This window comes from Vigna unguiculata, chromosome 5 (assembly GCF_004118075.2).
Source record: "Vigna unguiculata cultivar IT97K-499-35 chromosome 5, ASM411807v1, whole genome shotgun sequence".
Taxonomy (NCBI): Eukaryota; Viridiplantae; Streptophyta; class Magnoliopsida; order Fabales; family Fabaceae; genus Vigna; species Vigna unguiculata.
In genome coordinates, this window is record NC_040283.1 from 14,467,409 (window position 1) to 14,490,192 (window position 22,784).

The following is a 22,784-nucleotide window of genomic DNA, read 5'->3' on the forward strand; positions in this document are numbered from 1 at the left end:
AAGAATGACAATAATAATTTTATTAATTTTTATTATAATAAAAAAATACAATATTTTTAAATTTTATATAAAAATTATATTGGGTTTAATTACTATTTTTCGTTCTTATTTTCGTTCAAAAATATCAAATTGATCTTCCAGTTCTTTTTTTTAGTTTTAATTTGTTCATGATTTTTGAAAATTTTATACAATTTGATTGTTTTTGTTAAATTTCTTAAAATAGATCAATATCTTTTCATCAAAGTTGAAGCTCTCAATAAGAATAGTTTGATTTGTTGGTGTAATTAATATAATCATAATGTCAATTTTGATAAAAAGCAATTGATCCGCTTCAAAAAATTTAATAAAAAGAACCAAATTGCATCAACTTTTTAATAATCGAGACCAAACTAAGACTAAAAAAATTGACAATTTTTTATGAAAACAAGGACAAAAAAATAATTCAACCAAATTTCGACACTCCAAAAATAGTGGTTAAAGATCCGTCACTACTTTGTACTGCACCAACTAGCCTCGACCTTCAATCACAACCAACTCGTCTTGACCTTTGACTTGAGCCAACTCCGCTCAATTCTTTGGTCCAGTCAACTCATCTAAATTCTTTGGCATCGACCAACATGTGTCGATTCTTTAGCCCAACCTGATTCGTCTTGACCTTCATCCCGAGCTAACTTAGCTTGATTCTTTGGCTTTCAAACCAACTCAACTTGACTATTTAGCCATGGTCGACTCCACTCAATCCTTTGGTGCAGGCCCATTCCACTTGACACTAAGCTCAAGATTACTCAACTCTACCCTTCATCTTAAACCAACTCACCTTGACCATCAATCCACACTAAACCGCCTTGATCATTAACCCAAGCCGATTTGACTCAACCTTCAATTTGGGGTAATTTAACTAGGCTTGAACTTGGGTCTAAGATGACTTTCCTCGACCCTTCTATCTAGATCGACTTAACTTGACTTTTATCCTAAGTCGACATGCCTCGATTCTTTAACTCAGCCTTGGTCATCTCGATCATCGATCCAGGATGACTCAATTCGACCTTCTGGGTCGACTCTGCTTGACCTTTGGTTTGGGGAGATTTGATTCAACCTTTGGACTAAGCAAACTCTTCTCGAACTTTAACCCGAACCGACTCGTCTTAACTTTTGGCATGAACTTGTCTTACATATTCTGTTGTGACCAACTTGGCTCAACCCTTTGCCATAGGCCAACTTGAGTTGACCTTCAATTTGGGCTGACTCCTCTCAAACTTCAACCTAGGCTAACTGTTTCAACCTTTAGCTTAGGTCGACTTGTCTCGATTCTGCAACCCAAGTCGACTAGATTCGATTATGTGAATCTAAACGAATTTGCTCAATTCTTCATTTGAGTCACACTTGGCTTGACCCTGGACCCATATTATACTTGACTTAGCATGAGAGGTACCTAACTCGACTCGACCTAAGATGAACTCCACTCTACTCGAAGTGAGGTGAACTTGACTTAACTCGACCTTAGGTGGGCTTGATGTGATTCGACCATAAGTGGGTCTAACTTGACTCTGCCTAAGGTGGGCCCAACTCGATTATGTCCAATGTGGGCTCGATTCAACTCAGCACGATGTGGATTTTGTCAACCTTCCTGCATGTAACCTAACCTAGACCTCAACTCGAATGACTTACTTAACTTGGGCCCTACCTAGCCTTGTCTATCTTCATATGAGACTAACTCGCACAAACCGTTCCATGGGATGGTTCTGACCCATGGGACTTTTGATGTTATTTTGGCCATATGGACTTTTTAACCTTATAAGCTCTTTCGGTTTTGTCCTATAAGGGCAAGAGCCAAGCCTTGTGGGTTGGACCAAATTGACAACTCTACATACCAATTCTCACATACAAACAATCTCATAAATAAAATGACTATATTAGGTACCTACCTACAAATATGAAGAGATTTAAAAGAGCAACAATGGTTGTAAGGTAGAGTCGCAACCAAAAGAAGTTCTTTGAGCCTCATAGTGACATGATAGTTACAACTAGAATCTAAATGTGAATACACGACACCTACTTCCACTTTATATGAACAACAAAGGTGTGATGGAGAGACACCTCTCCAACTTCAATGACCCCTTAAATGAATAACAATGATAAAAAGGACAAGAATAATGATGACATAAAACCAAAAGGAATGAAAAAGTGAGAATGTGAACCTTCTGGACTTGTAGGAAACTTTTCTACGCCAGTTAAGTGAAGAACTAACGTAAATGTGAACCTTTTAGGCTTATGAGAAACTTTTCTATGTTAGGTAGAAAACTGACAAAAACTGCAACATTTGATGTCAGGTGACATCACACCTAACACCAAAGGTGACTTTCTACATTAGTTTCCAACTAAATTATTAAAATGTTTCTTGAAATAACATAAAATTCGATGCTTGCATTTTGTAAGCATATACAGTTTAAAATTTCTCATGTTTTTTTTAGAGAAATCATTTTGTAGATAAATGTTAACTTATTGGCAAGTGTACCAATTCGTCCCAAGTAGTAAAATGGTAGTCCAAGTGTCGTTTTCCCAAGGGATTTGTGTTTGTTAATCTATTTGTGATTATTTACTGATTTTAGCAATTCTGAAAAGCATTTTTGATTCAAAGTAAAATAAAGCATACAAAATTCATAAAAATAAAGATGTGATTCGGTAAAAAGCTTCATTAGGATTGAATTTCATGAATCAAATTAATGTAACACCACACAATATATATCTCTACGAAGTCACATTCAAGTTAAAAGCATATTTACTCTAATTCCTTAGAAGCAAGTTCTAAATCATATGTTAAAACTCTAATTCCTTAGCCATTTTAGCATACAATTTGCATTAAGCTCACATTTTTAGAATGGCCAAGAGATGATGTCTATCCCTAGAACATAACTCTTGGGTGTTCTATCCATGTCTAGTTCCAATTCATTTTCTAATGATTCGATAACAACAAATAACATGATATTCCTATCATACACATTAATAATCAAGATAGAATAATTGAATACGAAAGAGATTATATTGCATAGGAAAAGTTGCATAGAGTATGAATTCATTACGTCCAGTCCAAATGAAAATGGAGATTAACTACTCCTAATCATCTAGAACATACAAATTTGATGAATTCGCACGAGTAGATGGAAGAATTTACTGTAGATTTGTCCCCAAATGTGCCCTAGACCGAAGTTTCGAGTTTCCTTACATTTCCACACCAAAGAACTAACTCCTTTCATTTGATTCTCGACATTTAACCAACCAAAAACTGTTTGCTCGCTAGGCTAGCCTTACCTCTCGTTGGGCGAGAGGTCTTTTAACTGCAATACAACTGCTATGTCTCGCTGGGCGAGACATACTTCTCACTAGGCGAGACAAACTTCTCACTAGGCGAGACAAACTTCTCGCTGGGCGAGTGGTGGAGCTCTGGCTGGGCGAGATGGTCCTTATAGACAACTTTGTAGACTTCCATTTTCCTATATAATTTCCTAAACAATGACCCAAGAAAAGAAAAATACTCCTAACTAAACAATATACAAAACACTAATAAACTTCCTAAGAAATAAACACAAAACACATGAAATAAAGACAAATAAGAGAGGTTAACAAAGCTTAAATACCAATTTTTTATCAAGCTTAACAATAAATTAGCTAATTTGACTTTAATTCATAGAGAATATTATAAGTGGTTTGATGGTTTACCCTCGTGTATTAATAGGTATAATTTGTCTATCTCGTTAAGTGTAATTTTTATATGGGTTTGGTGTGACTCCTATGCTTTGTATTTTTTTTGTTGTTTTATTTTAATAAATTTTCATGTGAGGTAAAAGATTGATGAGCTTTGGATGTCACTATAATTTAAATGTTAAATTTCATAGTAATATATTATATAAGCTTATTGGGAATTACATAAATAATTTATGCTTTGTTAAAACATATTAAATCATTTGAATTTTTTTAGTTGCATATGCATTTCCTCTAAATTAATACTTTTAAATAAGTTACTTTTAAATATAGTTTTAAATTAAATTATCTAAAATTTGTTTTAGTTTAACTATGCTAAAAGGGTAAAATTGAATTAATTTGTATTATTACATTGTTAATAAATTTTTAGGAAAATTTATAATAGAATAAGTTACTTTGTGATTGATAAAAATCAAAGGAGATTTAATAAGTTATACGTTAAATTTTGAATATAAATTAAAATTTCTTTTATGAGTTTACTTATGAGTAAATTATAAGTAGATGTAGAAGTACTTTTTTAATTAAAAAAAATAAATATATTGAAAGAAGAAAAAGATTTGTCCTAACTTATATACAAAGAAATATATAAAAGAAGTTAAAAAAAGAAAGAATTTGTGTAATGTCTGCCTCTAACTAAATACAGCATAATTATAAATCTTTGTCCCTCACATTGAATATTACATAAAATATCAACTAAACTATTTTTCTATAGACTCTTGAATACTTTCTTAAATATAGGGAAATCAAAGTTTTGGCATCGTACTTGTCTCCGTTGTTATAAAAGAAAGAGAAAAATTGTTATTCAAACAATTTTTGAGCTTTCCTACATCAATGACGAAGGACAGCTCGACCAAAATTCAGGTGTACTATTATTGTTATATGTTTGGTTACAACAAACCCGATCTTCAAAAATATCACACAACAATATAGGTTTCATAACCAAAATAGAAAATCATGTCATCTTTATAAAACTTTTCCTACTATCCTAGTAGATTCTTACCATACTATTTCTAAATATGATCTTAAGCATCACATCGTATATATAGATAGTATTCCACTCTAAACTCATTGGAACACATAACAATACATACTTGTCCTCATCCCATCAGTTAATATATCAGTCTATTAACCCGTTGATACCACTCACCCCTATATGATGAACAACAATTCACTCACTCTATGATGTAATGTATGTTATTGTATCAGATAAGAAAGGAGCCCTCCAACAACTTGAACCAAAGATCCTAACTGCACATAGATTGTAAGCACATGGTTAGACACAAACACATTAAAGTATGAGAAATTGGCACCAAGACTTTTATGCCCTATCGAAAACCATATTTTAAGTTAGGCTAGATTGAACACTTTCGTCAACATCAATTTTTTCCATTTTTGAAAATGACATTATTTCAAATACATCATACAATTGTCACCAATATACATCATCATACTTTGTTGTATTTTCTATTTATATTTAAGCGTTCAAATTAACTCAAGTGTAAAGTTGTTATATAATGATGCATAGATCATAGCGTTGCCCATGAGTCACACATCTTCCGAATGAATGTAGCCACCTTACATGATTAACAATTTCTACATTATAATTCTACACCTCACACAAGTTTTGTTACTCATTTGAACACTCTATATAAATTATGGTTTGTTGCCACTTTATTAATTATTATTTTTATCAACAAAGAAAATTATATATTTATATATTCATTTTCTCAACATAGATATAACAATGAAGCCTAACAATAAACCCACACCTCCTTTAACAGTCAATATTCTATATAAGCTTAGAACATTGCAATCCTTTTTACAACCTAAAAAATACCCCAACATTGCCACCTTATTAATTATAACTCGCCGTACAAAATGTTGGACTCAAGGTATAAGGAACTTGCTTATCTTCTCCCCTCCAAAACCATTTATTTACATGGACTATTCTTTTGTATGTTGTTCATCATGGTAGTGACATAGGCATTTTTTTTTCTATTCAAACCACTATCTTCTCCGTAAGAAATTCCATATCCATTCGAAGCAGCCTTGTTTTGAGAAGTTTGGTCCAAATCCATCGATTATGACTTCAACACCAATGACTCATGAAAAAGACTTGAAGTTGGCCAATTTAATGTAGTGCGCATTTTGTTAACGTCCACCACACTTCATAGAAAATTCTACTAATAATCATGATGCAAGGATCACAACAAGAAAAAGCAATGACCAACATTTTAACAATTCGCACTTTAGTCTAATGGGATTAACTTTTCAATACATAAAAATTAAGACTATAATTTATAGTATATAGAAATGGTAATCATTATTGTTTAGTTATTCATGAATAAAGTTTATTTTTTATCAGTTTAATTAATTAAGTTTTAAGTTTTTCATAAATTCAATTATTTTCAATTGAATTCTTATTAATATTTCTTCTTTCTGTATTCAAAATTTTGATATTTTTCAATTGAGTTCTTATTAATCTTTACTTTATTTTTGTTAATTGGGTGACATAAATGATATTTTGTTCCACAATCTTGTTTTATTATCTTCACATATGGAAAGAAATATGAGATGTCGTGATTAATATAAAATAATACTGCATAATTAATGAGCAATATAAGTCATTAGCCGTTTTATATTAGTTATAATATTATTTTATATTAAGTATAAAATCTTAGGAAACAAAGTGATGCTAAAAAATAATAGCTGTGTCACTCAATTAATAAAAAATATAAACGGTAGGGTTTTGAAAAATATAAAATCTTTTAATAGTTTTTAAGTGATGAATTTTTTTTATTAAAAATTCAATTGAAAATATTTAAATTTGTCATAGACGTAAAACCTAAATAAATATCTTTTAATTTAACTTTTACATTTTTATTTTTGTTATCTCTTTAGATCGACACTCTATTTTTAAGATGAGATGGTCCCACTAATGTAAACACAAATTCGTTTTGGCTAATTTTACTCTATAGCTCTTTTATTTAATATTTTTAGTTTATTCTCTGAGTGTTTAGAGATCCATGACTCATGAGAAGAGAAAATGATGTTGCATCAAGATCAATAGTTGATTTTTTATTTTTGTGCTATGGATGTTTTGTAGATAATTATTGGAATCTTTAGGAGTAATTTTAAATCCTATATCTAAAGACATCTATATGTGGCTAAGAAAACAAAAAAATGTGGAAGTTAACTTAAACTTATTCCAATTATGATTTAAAATTGAGATGAAGATTTAATCAAAGTTGTCATTATAAATTAGGATTAGTTTTTTATAAAGTACATATCTTGTTTTACATAATAGGAAACAATTGCGTAAAAGATGTTTGGAATGAAAGGTTTGTTCAAATAGATGTAAAAGCCTTTTTAGATGTGAAAACGAGTTTCCACACACTGTGCTTTTAGAAGTTCTTCCTAGTTTCCAAATGCAGAATAATTTCATGAAAAATAATACTTTAACACCCCTTAAAAAAATACTCCCACTAGATAACCCACTTTATAATATATAATAATGTATATTAAAATATAAGGTTAAAAAAATAAAATAAATACAATTAAAATATTATTATTTTTAATTGCTAAGTGGAGTGTTTTTTGTTGGGTGGTGCAAAATTTCTTGACTGTTTCAAATTAAGGTGACTTCTTGACGTAGACCATAAAAGTCCGTCAATGAAACCAGTTTTATATACAGCATCCATACACACCATAAAACGCAACGTTTTCGCTTTTGCATCGTTTGCATGAACTTGAACATGGCTTCCTCAATCTTACTCTTTCTTTTCCTGCAATTTTTCTCTCTGCACACTTCACATTCTGCATTTTCATCACTAACCACGGACTCATTCCTCTCCGTAGAGAAACCCGAAGACGTTATTCTCTCCCCAAACGGCGTTTTCTCCGCCGGCTTCGTTGCCGTCGGTGAAAACGTCTACTCCTTCGCCGTATTCTTCACACAACCCCGTTCCCACAACCAACCCACAATCGTGTGGATGGCGAACCGCGAGAATCCCGTCAATGGAAAACGTTCCAAATTCTCTCTCTCAAGAACCGGTAACCTTGTTTTGGATGATGCTGCTCAACGAACGGTGTGGTCTTCGAACACTGTTTCATTGGCTTCACCACTGTTGAAGCTCAACGACAATGGCAATCTGGTTTTGCGTGACCTCCAAGGAACCGTTCTGTGGCAAAGCTTTGATTTTCCCACCGATACTCTTCTTCCGGGACAGCCCCTCACGAGACGAACGCAACTCGTGTCTGCAAGAAGCGACACTAACCATTCCTCCGGTTTCTACAAGCTCTTCTTCGACGATGATAACGTTCTTCGTCTTCTCTACGATGGCCCTGATGTTTCCAGCATTTACTGGCCATATCCATGGTTGGTGAGTTGGGACGCTGGAAGGTCTACTTACAATAGCAGTAGATTCGCGGCGTTGGACTCACTCGGAAGATTCATTTCTTCTGATAGTTTTACTTTCATCACATCTGATTATGGCGCTACGAAGCAGAGAAGATTGAAACTTGACTCTGATGGTAACCTTAGAGTGTACACGCTGCATGATGAATGGTTTGTTTCGTGGCACGCGAGAGCTGACACTTGCAATATCCACGGGATTTGTGGAGCTAACAGTGCGTGCAGTTATGATCATGAGCATGGAAGGAAGTGCTCGTGTCTTCCGGGACATAGAGTGAAGAACCATAGCGATTGGTCTTATGGCTGTGAACCTGTGTTCGTTTTGTCTTGCAATAGAAGTGAGTCTACCTTCTTGGAGTTGCTGGGTGTTGAGATTTATGGTTATGATGCTAACTTTTCTGAAGCTAATAGCTATAGCTATTGTAGGAATCTGTGCTTAGAAGACTGTAACTGTAAGGGGTTTCAGTACTCATACAATGACGGCAAGAACGTTTACAATTGCTACACAAAGATGCAATTGCTTAACGGCCGCCGAACACCCAGTTTCAAAGGAACAATATACGTGAAAGTGCCTAAAAATCATAGCCTTTTCAGGGAAGAATCTTTTCGTTCAGATGCGCATGTTTGTGCTGTTAAAATTCCCAGAGTGTATGACAAATATCATGTGAACAAGATTGTGAGGTTTTTTCTTTGGGTGGCCATAGTAATTGGTGCTATTGAATCGGTCTGCGTGTTTGTCGTGTGGGTTTTCGTAGTTAAGACGCGCCGAAAGTCTCATGCAGATGAACACGATTACCATCCACTGACCGATAGATTCAGAAAATTTAGTTATTCAGAGTTGAAGAAAGCCACAAAGGGGTTCAGTGAAGAGATTGGAAGGGGTGCAGGAGGGGTTGTGTACAAAGGTATTTTATCAGATGAAAGACATGCAGCAATCAAGAGACTGAATGAGGCTAAACAAGGAGAAGGAGAATTCCTTGCTGAAGTGAGTCTCATTGGAAGGCTTAACCACATGAACTTGATTGAAATGTGGGGATATTGTGCTGAGGGAAAGCATAGGTTGTTGGTGTATGAGTACATGGAGAAGGGTTCTTTGGCGGAAAATCTCTCATCCAACACTCTTGATTGGAGTAAGAGATACAACATTGCCCTTGGAACAGCAAGAGTTCTGGCATATCTGCATGAAGAATGCTTGGAGTGGATATTGCACTGTGATATAAAGCCACAGAACATACTTCTTGATGCTAATTATCAACCGAAGGTAGCAGATTTTGGCCTGTCGAAGCTACAAAACAGGAACAACTTGAACAATTCAAGTTTTTCAATGATAAGAGGAACAAGAGGGTACATGGCACCTGAGTGGGTTCTGAACTTAGCAATAACGTCGAAGGTTGATGTTTACAGCTATGGAATTGTTGTGTTGGAGATGATAACTGGGAAGAGCCCAACAACGGGTGTTCAAAACATTGATGGAGAAGAGTCGTACAATGGAAGGGTGGTGGCATGGGTGAGAGAAAAAAAGAGTGGAAGATCTTGGCTACAGCATATCATTGATCCTGCACTCCAAACTAACTATAATGAATCCAAGATGGAGCTTTTAGCCAAAGTTGCTTTGGACTGTGTTGAGGAAGACAAAGATATAAGGCCAACCATGAGCCAAGTCGTTGAAATGCTTCAGAGTGTTCCTTAGTAACATTACTATGTTTCTTTCTATCTCTGTAGCCGTTCTTGTTTTCTATCTTTCATGCTTGTGTGTAGCCAGGCTCAATACTGTTTCCAAGGTTATTTAATTTAACACAAACTTTGTTAATTATTTTAAAGTTTTATCTTTATAGCCTTTCCTTTTGGAATTGATTGACCTGAAAATTTCTTAACAACTAACTTATTAATCCAAGTCTCGGGAAAAATAAACATATAATACATGTTTTAGACTCACATTTTGATGACTTATACAGCAGTTTGATTTATTACTAATATATGAAATATTATATATTTTAACCATATGAAGAGATTACTTCTTAATGTATACATTTTATTTTTTTTAATATACCTTTTAAAACGTGTAAAACTATTTTTATGTTTCCTTTTTCATTCTTATTTTGCATATAACAATTAACGCAATAATCATGCAGCGGATGCATGCACATGCACAAATATACAAGGACACAAATATATACATAAACATCTATACAATTGGGTCGGATTGGTATTTTTAATAAGCCAGCTTGTTTTAGTCTCACTTGTTTAACCAGACAAACTGGTGGATTAAAGAAGTGTCAACCCGTCCCTCACTCACTGAAATTTTTTTTTGTTAAATTAAAACAATTAAACAAATTAAATTTTTTATATTATATTTTTGCAAAAATATAAATATACAATATTATTATAATTTAAATCATTAACATTGTCAAACTAAGTTCCAATTTTTAGTGTAAATATAATTATTATTTTAATTTATCCAATTAAAATATTACTTAATCAATTAAAAGCTTAGAAAATACTTATATGATTAAATATGCTTTTCATTTATAAGTATATATAGAAATAGATTTTATAAATAATTTTTTTTTTTAAAAAGTAGTAGGCCAGCCTGCCATATAGTGGGGTCGGTTGTAATTCCTAGCCCATTTTATAGTGGTGGGCTAGCCCGGTCGACCCATTTTTGGTAGTTTAAGAATGGGGCAGGCCAAAACTGGTCGAGCTAGCCCATTTTACCACCCTTATATACAAACACAAACACAAAAACATCGACACAAACACAAAAACACACATACACACACACTTGAAACACAAACACATAGACGTAGACACAGACACATACACATACAAAAACACACAAACACATAAGCACAAACAAAAAATACGCACACACATAAACACAGACACACACACACATGCACACACACACACACACCAAATGATATTCAACAAATAGAATATGAATTGACGCCTATAAGAAGAGATGTCTTATCAGTGACTATCCTCAAATCCAAACCAAAACTTATATTAAAAATAAAACTTAAGAGCAATATATTAGGTCCAATTTATTACAACTCAAGTTGCACATCTACACACGTCACAATATGCAAGAACTCTCTTCATCAACTCCTCACCAATATCTTAGTCTATCTTATCAATGAAATAAATAAATCTTTGTTATAATATAAGTCATTAGTTCATATTTATGCCCTTATTTAATCTTTAATCATGGATTCTTAATTGGTTATTTGGGCTTTAAACGATTGTTTTAATTAGGATTTGTTATAATTGGATTTATCCAGCATGAGATACAAAAATATGTTAAAAATAGCGTTTTAGTTGCATAAATGTGCTTTAGATATTTTGAAGTGTGTGAGTGCAATTGCAGTTGTAGCTAATTTGAGCTCATGGAGGTGTGAAAATATATTTGTTAAAGCTTTATGGCACCTTAAATATAAAACCAAGAATAACAAATAATCGAAACCATAAAACACCAAGTCAGGCATGGCATGAAGAAGTTTGGCTGAGCCAATTTGAATGTGGCTAAGCCTGTAAAAGGATATGAACAACAAAAGTTGGATCTAGCGGTTTTCTCTATCTTTTTCTACAAAAATGACTTTGATGATTGAAATCTTTATGGTAAAAGATAATCCGACAAATATATCTTTAGATATTTTATTATTTAATCATATAAGTAAATATCAAAAGATAATATTTGCTAAATCTTTTTGAATCTGGAAAGATTTTCTTAAATTATTTTAGATCTCCACAACAATCAAATATATATTAAAAGATATTGGATTATTTAAAAGATAATTGGAGGAGATTACACTATCAGAAAAAAGAGTACAACAACAAAAGATGTCAAACCCAATATCTTTATAAAGAGACATAGGAAAACACATAAAGGGAGCGTAAGAACCCTTTGGGGAACCTAATTTCGTCCTCCCCACCATCTTTCACGCCCCCCTCTATTCTCTTCTTGTATTCTTTTTTACGTTCCATTGAGTGTTAAGCCTCTAGGGTTGATTTTGTTGTAGTTTCCTAACTATCTTCTGAGGTTAGATAGAATAAATTTGTTTATTCTTTTTATTATTGTTGTAATTTATGTTTATCTATGTCTTTTGTAATTGAGGTTAGATGCACATTAATCACATGAGTTAAAAGGTTTTAATTGAGACTATACTTTTATTAAATTTAGATACGTTCATGTGATTGAATAAGTTTTTGTCAATAATTAAGATTGTACTTTGATTAAAGGTAAAAACCTATTATTGTTTTATCCCTTTATCTTATTTTCATTATTATTAATTTTATCTCTTTCATCTTGTCCAATTTCATTTCTTTCCTAGATTTCTTCATTTATTTTTTAATATTTTATTTATTTTATTTTACTTTATCTTCTATTATTGTTTTTAATTTAATTACTAACCCTTTTTGTATAGTTTTTTTTATGAGAACTAATTTGTTAAAAATTAATTTTTTGTTTGTTGGAAGATGGCTTAGAGTCGACTTTGTTAGGTGTTTAAGTCAAAATTAGTTAAAACAGTTTTCAGTTTCTGTTTTTTCTGTTGTACTGTTTGATGTATATTGTTGTTACTATATGTACAGCATGTGTATGTAAGCGAGGTGTGTTGTTGTTGAATACAAAGTTTATTCAGTATCTTTTTTTCCATGTTCTGTGTGATAGCTCTCTGATTTAACATGGTATCAGAGCAAGGTTGCATTGAAAGAACTTGGGAGATTTGGAAGCCGATTTTCGCAGAGAAGGGTATTCTTGCAACATCAATCCAAGGGATCCGAGAGGAGTAACAGAGTTATTCTTTAAGTCGTGAAGGTGATTTCTTGTGTTATCAAGAAAGTTTAAAGAAGAACCTCAAAGTTGGTGGCGTTGACAAGAAAGTTGCAGAACACATGGCTGGAATGAGGAGCATCATACAGGGAGGATTGCCAGTATTTGACGGCAAGTTGTTTGACGAATGGAAAATCAAGATGCTGGCAGTGTTTGGTTTTCAAGAAGTGGCAGAAATTATTCAAGAAGGCATAGTAGAATTGGGCAGCAAGGCAACAGAAGATGAAAAGAAGTACTTCAAGCAACAACAAAAATTGGATAGCAAAGCTCGATTCTTGCTATACCAATGCGTCAGTTCCAAGATTTTTAACAAGATATGTAAGGCTACAACAGCCAAGGAGATATGGGAAATCCTGTTAAAAACCTATGGTGATGGAGATAAACATAAGAAAGTGAAGCTACAAGCGTTGCGAAGGAGATTTGAATTTCTTGTAATGGAAGAAAATGAATCTGTTGCAGATAAACAGATTGCTCACAAGATTCTACGGTCCCTCCCCTCCAAATTTGATCATTTGGTGATAACAATTGAAGAAGCCAAAGATCTGGAAACACTAGAACTAGAAGAGCTTCAACATTTATTGGAAGTACATGAGTTTAGAAGAAGTGAAAGGAAACTTACTCATGATCAGGCCTACAGGCCAGAACTGATTACAGAGGGAAGTTCAAAGGGGAAAAGAAAGACAGAAAGCAATGGAAGGGGAACAAGAATCAAGAAGGTGAATCTGAGGAATCTGGGAAAGAGAATAGTGATAAAGCAGGAGAGTCCACTTGGAATAAAACGTGGAAGTTTGACAAGAAGAAGGTGTGGTGCCATAATTGTCAAAAGCTGGGACATTTTGCCCGTGAGTGCTGGCATAAGGATGGAGTGAAAAACAACCAAAGAATCAGGCTAATCTGGCGCAAGATGAAGGATCTGACTCAAAGGCAGTGATGTTGATGGCTCAGACATGTTTAGACCTGAAAGAAGAAGCTTCTTGGTACTTAGACTCAGGTTGTTCTTCACATATGATTGGGAGAAAAGATTGGTTTGTGAAAATGGAGGAAGCTACTCATGGCAAAATTCGTTTCGCTGATAACAGTAGTTTGACTGCACAGGGAACTGGGAGAGTTGTGTTGAGAGATGAAGATGGCAAAGAAGTGGTTCTTGAGGATCTGTTATTTGTTCCAGGTTTGAAAACAAATTTGTTGAGTTTAGATCAACTGCCGCAGAAAGGATTTGTTATGACAAAGAAGGATAATTGCTTGAATGTATTTGATCAATCAAATAGACTCATCATACAATCCAACTTGTCTAAGAACAGAACGTTTAGAGTGGGAATGAATGCTTTGAAGCATCACTGCTTTGCTGCTTCTGAGAGCAAAACTTAATGGATATGGCATCACAAATATAGCCATCTGAATTTCAGGGATCTATGCCAACTTGAACAACAGAAGATGGTGGAGGGTTTGCCTCGAATAGAAGCTCCAGGTGAATTATGCAAGGAGTGTATTCAGTGCAAACAATCCAGGAAAAGCTTCAGCAAATTCATACCTCAAAAGGCATTGGAGAAACTGGTCCTGGTGCACACTAACCTCTGCGAGCCACTTCAGATTGAAACACCTGGAGGTAGTAGGTATTTCATAACATTTACTGAGACTTAACTAGGAAAATATGGACGTTTCTGCTTAAAAGGAAGAATGAAGCACTGGAGGTTTTTAAGAAGTTTAAGTGTATGGTAGAAAGGCAAAGTGGGCTGCTGATAAAGGTGCTAAAAAGTGATGGTGGAGGGGAGTATACCTCACAGGAATTTCGAGTGTTCTGTGAGAATGCTGGTATAGTGCAAGAGGTAACACCACCTTATACACCTCAACACAATGGCACGACTGAGAGGAGAAATAGAACACTGCTCAATATGGTAAGGTGTATGTTAAAGAGCAAAAGCCTACCAAGTTACATATGAAGTGAGGTAGTTATGACTGCCACTTGAATAGAGAACCTACGAAGAGATTGACTAGAACAACCCCTGAGGAGGCATGGAGTGGGGTAAAACCAAATGTTGCTCACTTGAGAATATTTGGTTCATTATGTTTCAAGCATTGTCCCAATCAATTGAGAAGAAAATTGGATGACAAAGGAGTACCTCTTGTAATGATTGGCTATAATTCCATAGGAGGATACAAGGTGCTGGATCCAGAAAACAACAAAGTCTCATTCAGCAAAGACGTGATAGTTGACGAAACTTCAAATTGGAGTTGGAAAATACTTCACACGAGACATCACAGACCAAGATTATGTTAAATGAAGATGCTGTAGTAGATGAATTGAGTGGTGGGAATCAGGAGGTGTTGTTAAGAAGATCATCCAGGATAGTTCAGAAGTTAACACACTTGTTGGATTATGAACTATTTCCCAATTCTGGGGTAACATCAGAAGGAAACTTAATTCACTTTGCTCTTGTAGCTGAAGCAGAGCCTCTCATGTTTGAAGATGCCACAACTGATGATAATTGGGTGAAAGCAATGAAGGAGGAAATTGCCTCTATTGAGAAAAATCAGACATGGGAGTTGGTTGAAGCTCCTCGTGACAAAAGGCCTATAGCCTTGAAGTCGATTTACAAAGTCAAAGTAAATCCAAAGGGGGAAGTGGTCAGGCACAAGGCCAGACTTGTGGCAAAAGGTTTTCTACAGCAGGCTGGAGTGGATTATGGGGAAGTATTTGCACCAGTAGCGAGGATTGAAACAGTTCAAATGGTAGTGTCTATTACAGTGCAAGCAGGCTGGTCCTTACACCAATTGGATGTTAAGCCAGCATTCCTCAATGGCCCACTTGAGGAAGAAGTGTTTGTAGTGCAGCCACAAGGTTTCGAAATCAGAGGCCAGGAGTAGAAGGTATATAAGCTTAAAAAGGCTTTATATGGGTTGAAGCAAGCTCCTAGAGCTTGGAATCAAAGAATTGACAAATTCTTGAAGGAAATTGGGTTTCACAGATGCATTTCAGAACATGGCCTGTATGTTAAATGTAGTAGCGAAATACAAGATGAAAAGCTAATTGTGTACTTATATGTGGATGACATGTTGTTGACTGGGAGTAGTGCAGAACATATGGAGAAGTTTAAAACTCAGATGTTCAATGAATTTGAGATGAGTGACTTAGGTGAACTCAAGTACCTCCTAGGAATAGAATTCACAAACACACGGCATAGGATGATCATGCATCAAACAAAATATGGGCAAGATGTTTTGAAAAGGTTTAAGATGATGGAGAGCAACTCAACTGTGACCCCAGCTGAGACGGGACAGAAGTTGCAACCTGCAATAGATGAAGAACGAGTAAATGCTGAGAATTACCGCAGGATTGTTGGTAGTCTGAGATATCTGTGCAATTCCAGACCTGATTTAAGCTACAGGTTTGGCTTGATCAGCAGATACATGCAAGATCCAAGGGAATCTCATATGTATGCAGCCAAGAGGATACTGAGATACCTGTGAGGGACCATAGGGTGTGCAATCTTATTTCCAAAACCTGACACAGCGGTTGCAATGGAACTGGTGGGGTACTCAGACTCAGATTGGTGCAGTGATAAGGGAGATAGGAAAAGCACTGCAGGGTATATTTTCTTTCTTGGAGGAGCTCCAATTTCTTGGAACTCAACTAAGGAACCTATGGTCGCTTTGTCCTTATGTGAAGCAAAGTATATTGCTGCTTCGGAAGCCTCGTGTCAGGCAATTTGGTTAAAAACAGTTATGCAGGAATTGAAGGTGGACCTTGTAACACATCGACGACCGGATATTACGGATTTAAATAAAAAAGTAAAGAAATAAATAATAAAATTTCATTTATTATTTCTTATGTTCCCAAAACGCAGGAAAATTAAAATCTTATAATAGTAATAAATAATCTCAAAACCTATACTATAACTCAAACATAAAATCCATAATATAAACCAAGTTTAATAATATAAAATATTACAACTGTTCCAAAACATAATAAAAACTCTTATATAAATCTTCTCTCAATACCAGCTCCGCTCCGTCTCTAGGTCTCACTAAATCCACCTGCAATATCATTTGCTTCCGTGTATCGTGTACACGATCATCGCCAGACACATACATGATTAACATTAATATATATATATATATATATATATATATATATATATATATATATATATATATATATATATATATATATATATATATATATATATTTATATTGAAGGTGCATGATCTGTTGTTCTAGCTGCAAATGCAAATCCCATTGCTTTGGTTGTTGATCTACCAGGAAAAGACCGAAAGGAGGTAGCATTTTCAAATAATCCATGCTCTGCACAATGAATTTTAAATTAGAATATAAATATTATTCATTTATAATTTTCAGAACTCTTACTACTACTAACCTAGTTACATAGCATCAATTAATAAACCTGATATATCGTGTAACTCTTTTCTAAATACATTAAAATAGTTTTAAAAAACCTATATGAGAACAAGATGTGCCAATATTAAGAAAGAATGTTAGAAAACTGGAGAGAAAAATTCTAGTGTCGTTCACATAGTAATAGCAACAACACAACCTCATTCGCTTCGATGAAACGCAACAGTACCGACTCCTCCGTTCAAATATAGGATTTCGCCAGCTTCGAAATCGTCTCATTCCCGATCTACCAAACAACAAGAAGAAGAACCAATCGATGAAAAGAAAGAAGGTGGACGAAAAATAACAGAGGCAGAGGTAATTAACCTGATTAGGAACCAAACTCGTGTCGACGACAGAGTGAAACTGCAACCTCTCCAATCTCTCTTCCACGCTCCTCAACACTCTCTTCCACGCTCTTTGCACTTCGTTGCCTTGAATTTTTTCATCACTTCAATTTTTCACAGAAAAACCTAAGTTTTCATGGTTTTAGAATACTTCATTATTTGTACAGTGATTTGAAAATTTGGGATTGTGTCTTCGACATGTTCAAGATATAAAATCAAAAGTTACGGTAGTTTATATTTTCAATTTATTGATTTTTATTTTATATTTAATATTATTTTTTATGTAATTATTTTCTTTATATAGGTTTTTATATAAATATTAAAAAGTTAAAAACTAATATTAATGATTATTTATAAAAAAGTAATTTATGTAGATATAAAAATATTGAATAAAAATATTAATAATTATTTATAAACTAATTAATTATTTACTAAAAATAATTAAATATTATATTAAATTAAGTTAAATATTCATATTTTATAAATGAAATATTTAAATATAATTTACTTTTACTTACAATGTATCACAAATAATTTATTTAATATTTAAAAACTTAAAAATAAATAAACATATAAAAGACATAAAACAATAAAATATAATAAATTCATACTAATATAAATTCATTAATAATCCTTTTAATTTAAATCATAATTTATAAAGATATAAAAAAATATTTGTAAATACTTTTTGCAAAACAATTCTAAAAAAATTAAATTTTAGGAAACATATTCTATAATAAGATTTGCAAATAGTTCTTATAGACAATTTTTTAAAATTTTATATTTTCTAATAATATATAATATAATATAAACTAATTAATATTTTTATTTAAAATAAATCAACATATAAAGAAATTAGAAAGATATTAATTTATGTAAATAAGATATATTTTTAATAATTTATTAAAATAAATCTACCTCTCTCAAAGCATAGTTAACTAGCTTCAAATTAGCTATGATTTTGTTTTGTCGTTAATCCCTCGCTAAATAGTGAGAAATATTTTTCCTAACTAATTTCCCTCGTAAATTAGCTATGGAATTCTTTTGTCACTAATCCCTCGCTAAATAGCAAGACATTAGTGAGAAATAATTTTCCTTGAAAATTAGCTGCAGAATTTTTTGTCGTTGATCCCTCACTAAATAGCGAGAAATTAGTGAGAAATATTTTTCTCGCTAATTTCCCTCGCAAATTACAAATTTTGTTGTAATGATAAATAGGACCAGTCCATAATTAGAGGTAAACTAAAATAAAATAATTAGATAGGACCAATGCATAGTTAGATATAGATTAAATAATATAAATATAAATAAATAAAGAAGATAACAATTGAATGGAAGCAAATAAATTCAAAATAAATCAAAGATAATTATAACACACACGAGTTTATCAAGATTAATATAAGAAGAGCTTAACCTCACTCTGCCCTTATCTTAATAGTTGATGGGACACATTAATAATACTTCTATAAGAATAAGATCTCTTTCAAATCTTCCATTCCAACTTTCTCTCTCTTCCTCTCTCTTTATATGTATTTATATCTTTTCTTCTTTCTTTCTCACGTAACTCACATTCCACTACTAAAAAAAATTCATATTTCCTGCCAATTTTGTTTTGAATTTTTTTTGTAGGAAATACTTATAAATTTTGTTATGAAAAAAATTTTGTAGGAAATTGCTGCCATTTTTTTTTGCAAAATATTTTGTATGAAACACTTTTCACAACAAATTTTGTAGGAAATACTTACAAATTTTATAGTCTTGTAGGAAATAATTACTCATGAAGGAATTATCTGCCAATTAAGATTCTTATAAGAAATAGCAGAAAAAAGTCTTTTCTTGCAAATTTTTTTAACAAATTGCAAGAAAAATCTCATGTAATATGAGAATTTTTAGTAGTGTTCACTCTTTCTACATTTTTTCTTCCATGTATTTATAAGCTATGATAAGATTCCTTTCATTAATGAAAGCTAAGCCAGAAATTTCCAAAGTAATCCATGTGCATTAAATGTAGTACATATGCATTAACTCATCTTATCTCATCTTTCCTTCATCATCCATTTACAAGTCATGCATGTGTCATTATCTGCCAAGTCCAAGTCGTTATGACTTACATTTAATAAAGAGATAAGCCTTATCTCTCTCTTTCTTTCTTTCTTTCTCTTCTTACTTTTGCACCTTCCTGTCACATTCATACATATTTACAAGTTAAAGTTTGTAAGGAGTCACATGTGCATTAAATGCATGTTTATTCCTTTTAATCTCTTTATCTTCTTTCTTTTTCTTTTCTCTGTTTTCTTTTTCTTTTTGTTATCTCCTTGTCTGGTTATGTTCGCATCTCTTAGAAGTTTTTTTTTAAATAATGCTTTAATATATATATATATATATATATATATATATATATATATATATATATATATATATATATATATAAAAGTGTGTTTTTCTTCTTATCACTTACTTTTATTATTATTATTTTTGTTTCACTTAGTTATAGTATTTCTTAAAACTAGATTTATTTTTAAATGTTCAAACTATATCTAGATACAGTACAAAACATTAGTAAAAATACAAAATTTTCTAACTCTTACTTTTAAAGTAAGGATAAAGTAAATAATACAGTTTATTAAAAGTAGAGATGTTACACTTGCAGCCTTTCATCTATGGCCTCTAGTGTCTCTTTCACTCCATCCATTAATATCACAACTTCCATATAAGATGGTCCATTAGGTACATATTGTTGCTATTGAGAATTAAATGAAACATATGATCGTTGGGATGGATACTCACAATACGGTTGTTGTTCATCAATATGATGGTTGTTGTGGATGGTAATCATTGTTCATTTAAAAATCACACTATTGATTATTTTCATATGAAAAATTATTTTTCATTTTTAAAAGATATCTTTTGAAAGCAAATAATTTGAAAGGTTGTTGTAGACTTCTAACAACAACACACCTCGCTTACATACACATGTTGTTTATATAGTAACAACAATATACATCAAGCAGTACAACAGAAAAATAGAAACTGAAAATTGTTTTAACTAATTTTGACTTAAACACCTAACATGCCTTCCTTAAGTCAAAACATCTTTATATTTACAACACCTATAGCATCTTTCAACCAAATGAATCTCTCAGCCTTAAAGGCTTTGGTGAATAAATTTGCAAGCTGAATTTCTGACTTGCAATATTCAATGACCAGTTTCTCACTGCAGACTTGGTCTCAAATGTAATGAAAGCGTGTCTCAATTTGTTTGCTCCTCCCATGTGAGGTTGGATGTTTGGCTAAATCAATAGCAGATTTATTATCCACTAGAAGCTTCACCGTGCATGACAGGTCTGTAAGACCCGTGAAAAATTAAATAATTAAATAATTAATTAATTAATAAATGCGGGTAGTGGGAGCCTTTAAGGCATTAATTATTTATTTATATGATGTGGAAGAGTACTAACTCAAGTGGTTGGGAGTACTTGGTTTATGTGAGAACACTTAGGTTCAAGTCGTATGTATGTGTTGTCTAATTTATTATTATTTCTAATAATATGCTTGATCATGTTGAGTGATAATAAGATCATAAAATTATATTAAATATTAAGAAACATGAATTGGTTTGATGGTTATGCATTGAATTGGCATTGACATGGTCATTGGTTCAAACCTTGGTAATTTTAAATTAAACTTTCTTTTTGCTAAAATTAATTTTGGCATGAAGGTGAAAGGGTGAAGAAAATCCTAGATGAATGAGCAGCCAAGGGAGGTTGGGAAAACAGTCTATAAGTGACTTTGAATGACAATTAAAATTGGTTTTAATGTCATTTTCGTTAATTAAGACACCATTAAAAGACAAATTAGGAGAGAATAGAGGGGTTTGGAGGCTAGATTTTTGAGAGCATTGTAAGGTGCACGAAATTAAGGAAAAATAATGATTAGTAAGTGAATTAGAGGAGCTAAATTGAGGTGGTGCTAAGGAGACTATTGGTGATCAAAGGGGCCAAAGTTGACCACTGTTGACCGCCCGTGCTCAAAGTTGACTAGTTGACCAGTCTTGACTTTCTGACAATCCATTGAGAGATTGCCACATGTCAAGGTAGTCTCTCTCTCCCCATTAGGGTTTGGCTGTCGTGAGGGTTGCCGCAAGGTGCGTTTCGCATATCAGAGGTTCGCGAATGGCGGAGGCTCTCCGTTGCATCACAGAATCACGGTTTCCCTCATAGTGAAGGAGATCAATGAGGGTTTGGTGGTGGTTCCGTGAGTGGTTGTGGCTGCTGCAGGTCTCGACGTGGTGCGATACCGGTGCAGCCATGGTGGTTCTGACGTGAGCGCGACGATGGCGCAGGTGCAGACGCTATTGAGGTGGTTTCGCATGGTGGACGGCGTCAAGTTGGCGGCTCACGCGCGAGGATGGAGAAGTGTTGGTGCGGGTGTTGTCGGAGATGCTAGACTGTTCCGGCGAGCTCGAATGGTGCGACCATGGAGGTTCCAGCAGCAGGACGTGTGGAAAAGAAGGAGGCGCGATAAAGGAGACGCGGTGGCGGGGGAGATGCAGGTTCGAGCCTCTGGAAGCGATGGGTGGCGATGTTTTCCGACGAAGGTGCGACGGGGGCTGCGTCCGGCGAGCTGCAGTGGCAGTCGGACGTGGCAAACATTGATTGGTGATTTGAGTTAGTGGAGGATTGATGATGTGGCAAACTATCATTGGTTAATTTAGTAAGTGGAGGATTGCCATGTGGCGAAATCTGGTGGACTAGATTTTAAGTGACATTAGGGGTGTAGCTTAGTAAAAAGGAGGGGTGCAGAACAGAAATTGAAAGTTCAATCACAGAAGGGGGTGTAAACCTGAAAACAGCGGGAGCAGTTAGCTCCAAATATGTTTTTTTTCAGAAATAGATATTCCAATTGGAAAAAAGGCGTCTGAACATGAGAATTGGAGGTGCATTTAGTACCTGAACTATTTCTCTCGAAAAATTCTTATTTTGGGACTTATTTTATGACTTAAAATATTCACTATTCATAATCTTAAGGACTTAAATCAAA

General features: G+C 33.6%; 2 protein-coding genes across 2 annotated transcripts; both read left to right on the forward strand.

Annotated features, from left to right (window-relative positions):
- The first annotated feature begins 7,485 nt into the window (after window positions 1-7,485).
- On the forward strand, window positions 7,486-9,986 carry LOC114184141 (putative receptor protein kinase ZmPK1). Its single transcript, XM_028071398.1, has one exon. The coding sequence runs from the start codon at window positions 7,503-7,505 to the stop codon at window positions 9,861-9,863; it is 2,361 nt and encodes a 786-aa protein (XP_027927199.1). The 5' UTR covers window positions 7,486-7,502; the 3' UTR covers window positions 9,864-9,986.
- A 2,870-nt stretch (window positions 9,987-12,856) lies between these two features.
- LOC114184386 lies at window positions 12,857-14,372 on the forward strand. The gene is made up of 3 exons (XM_028071697.1): window positions 12,857-12,923; window positions 13,011-13,790; window positions 13,864-14,372. The coding sequence occupies exons 1-3, from the start codon at window positions 12,857-12,859 to the stop codon at window positions 14,370-14,372; spliced, it is 1,356 nt and encodes a 451-aa protein (XP_027927498.1).
- The last annotated feature ends 8,412 nt before the right edge of the window (window positions 14,373-22,784 follow it).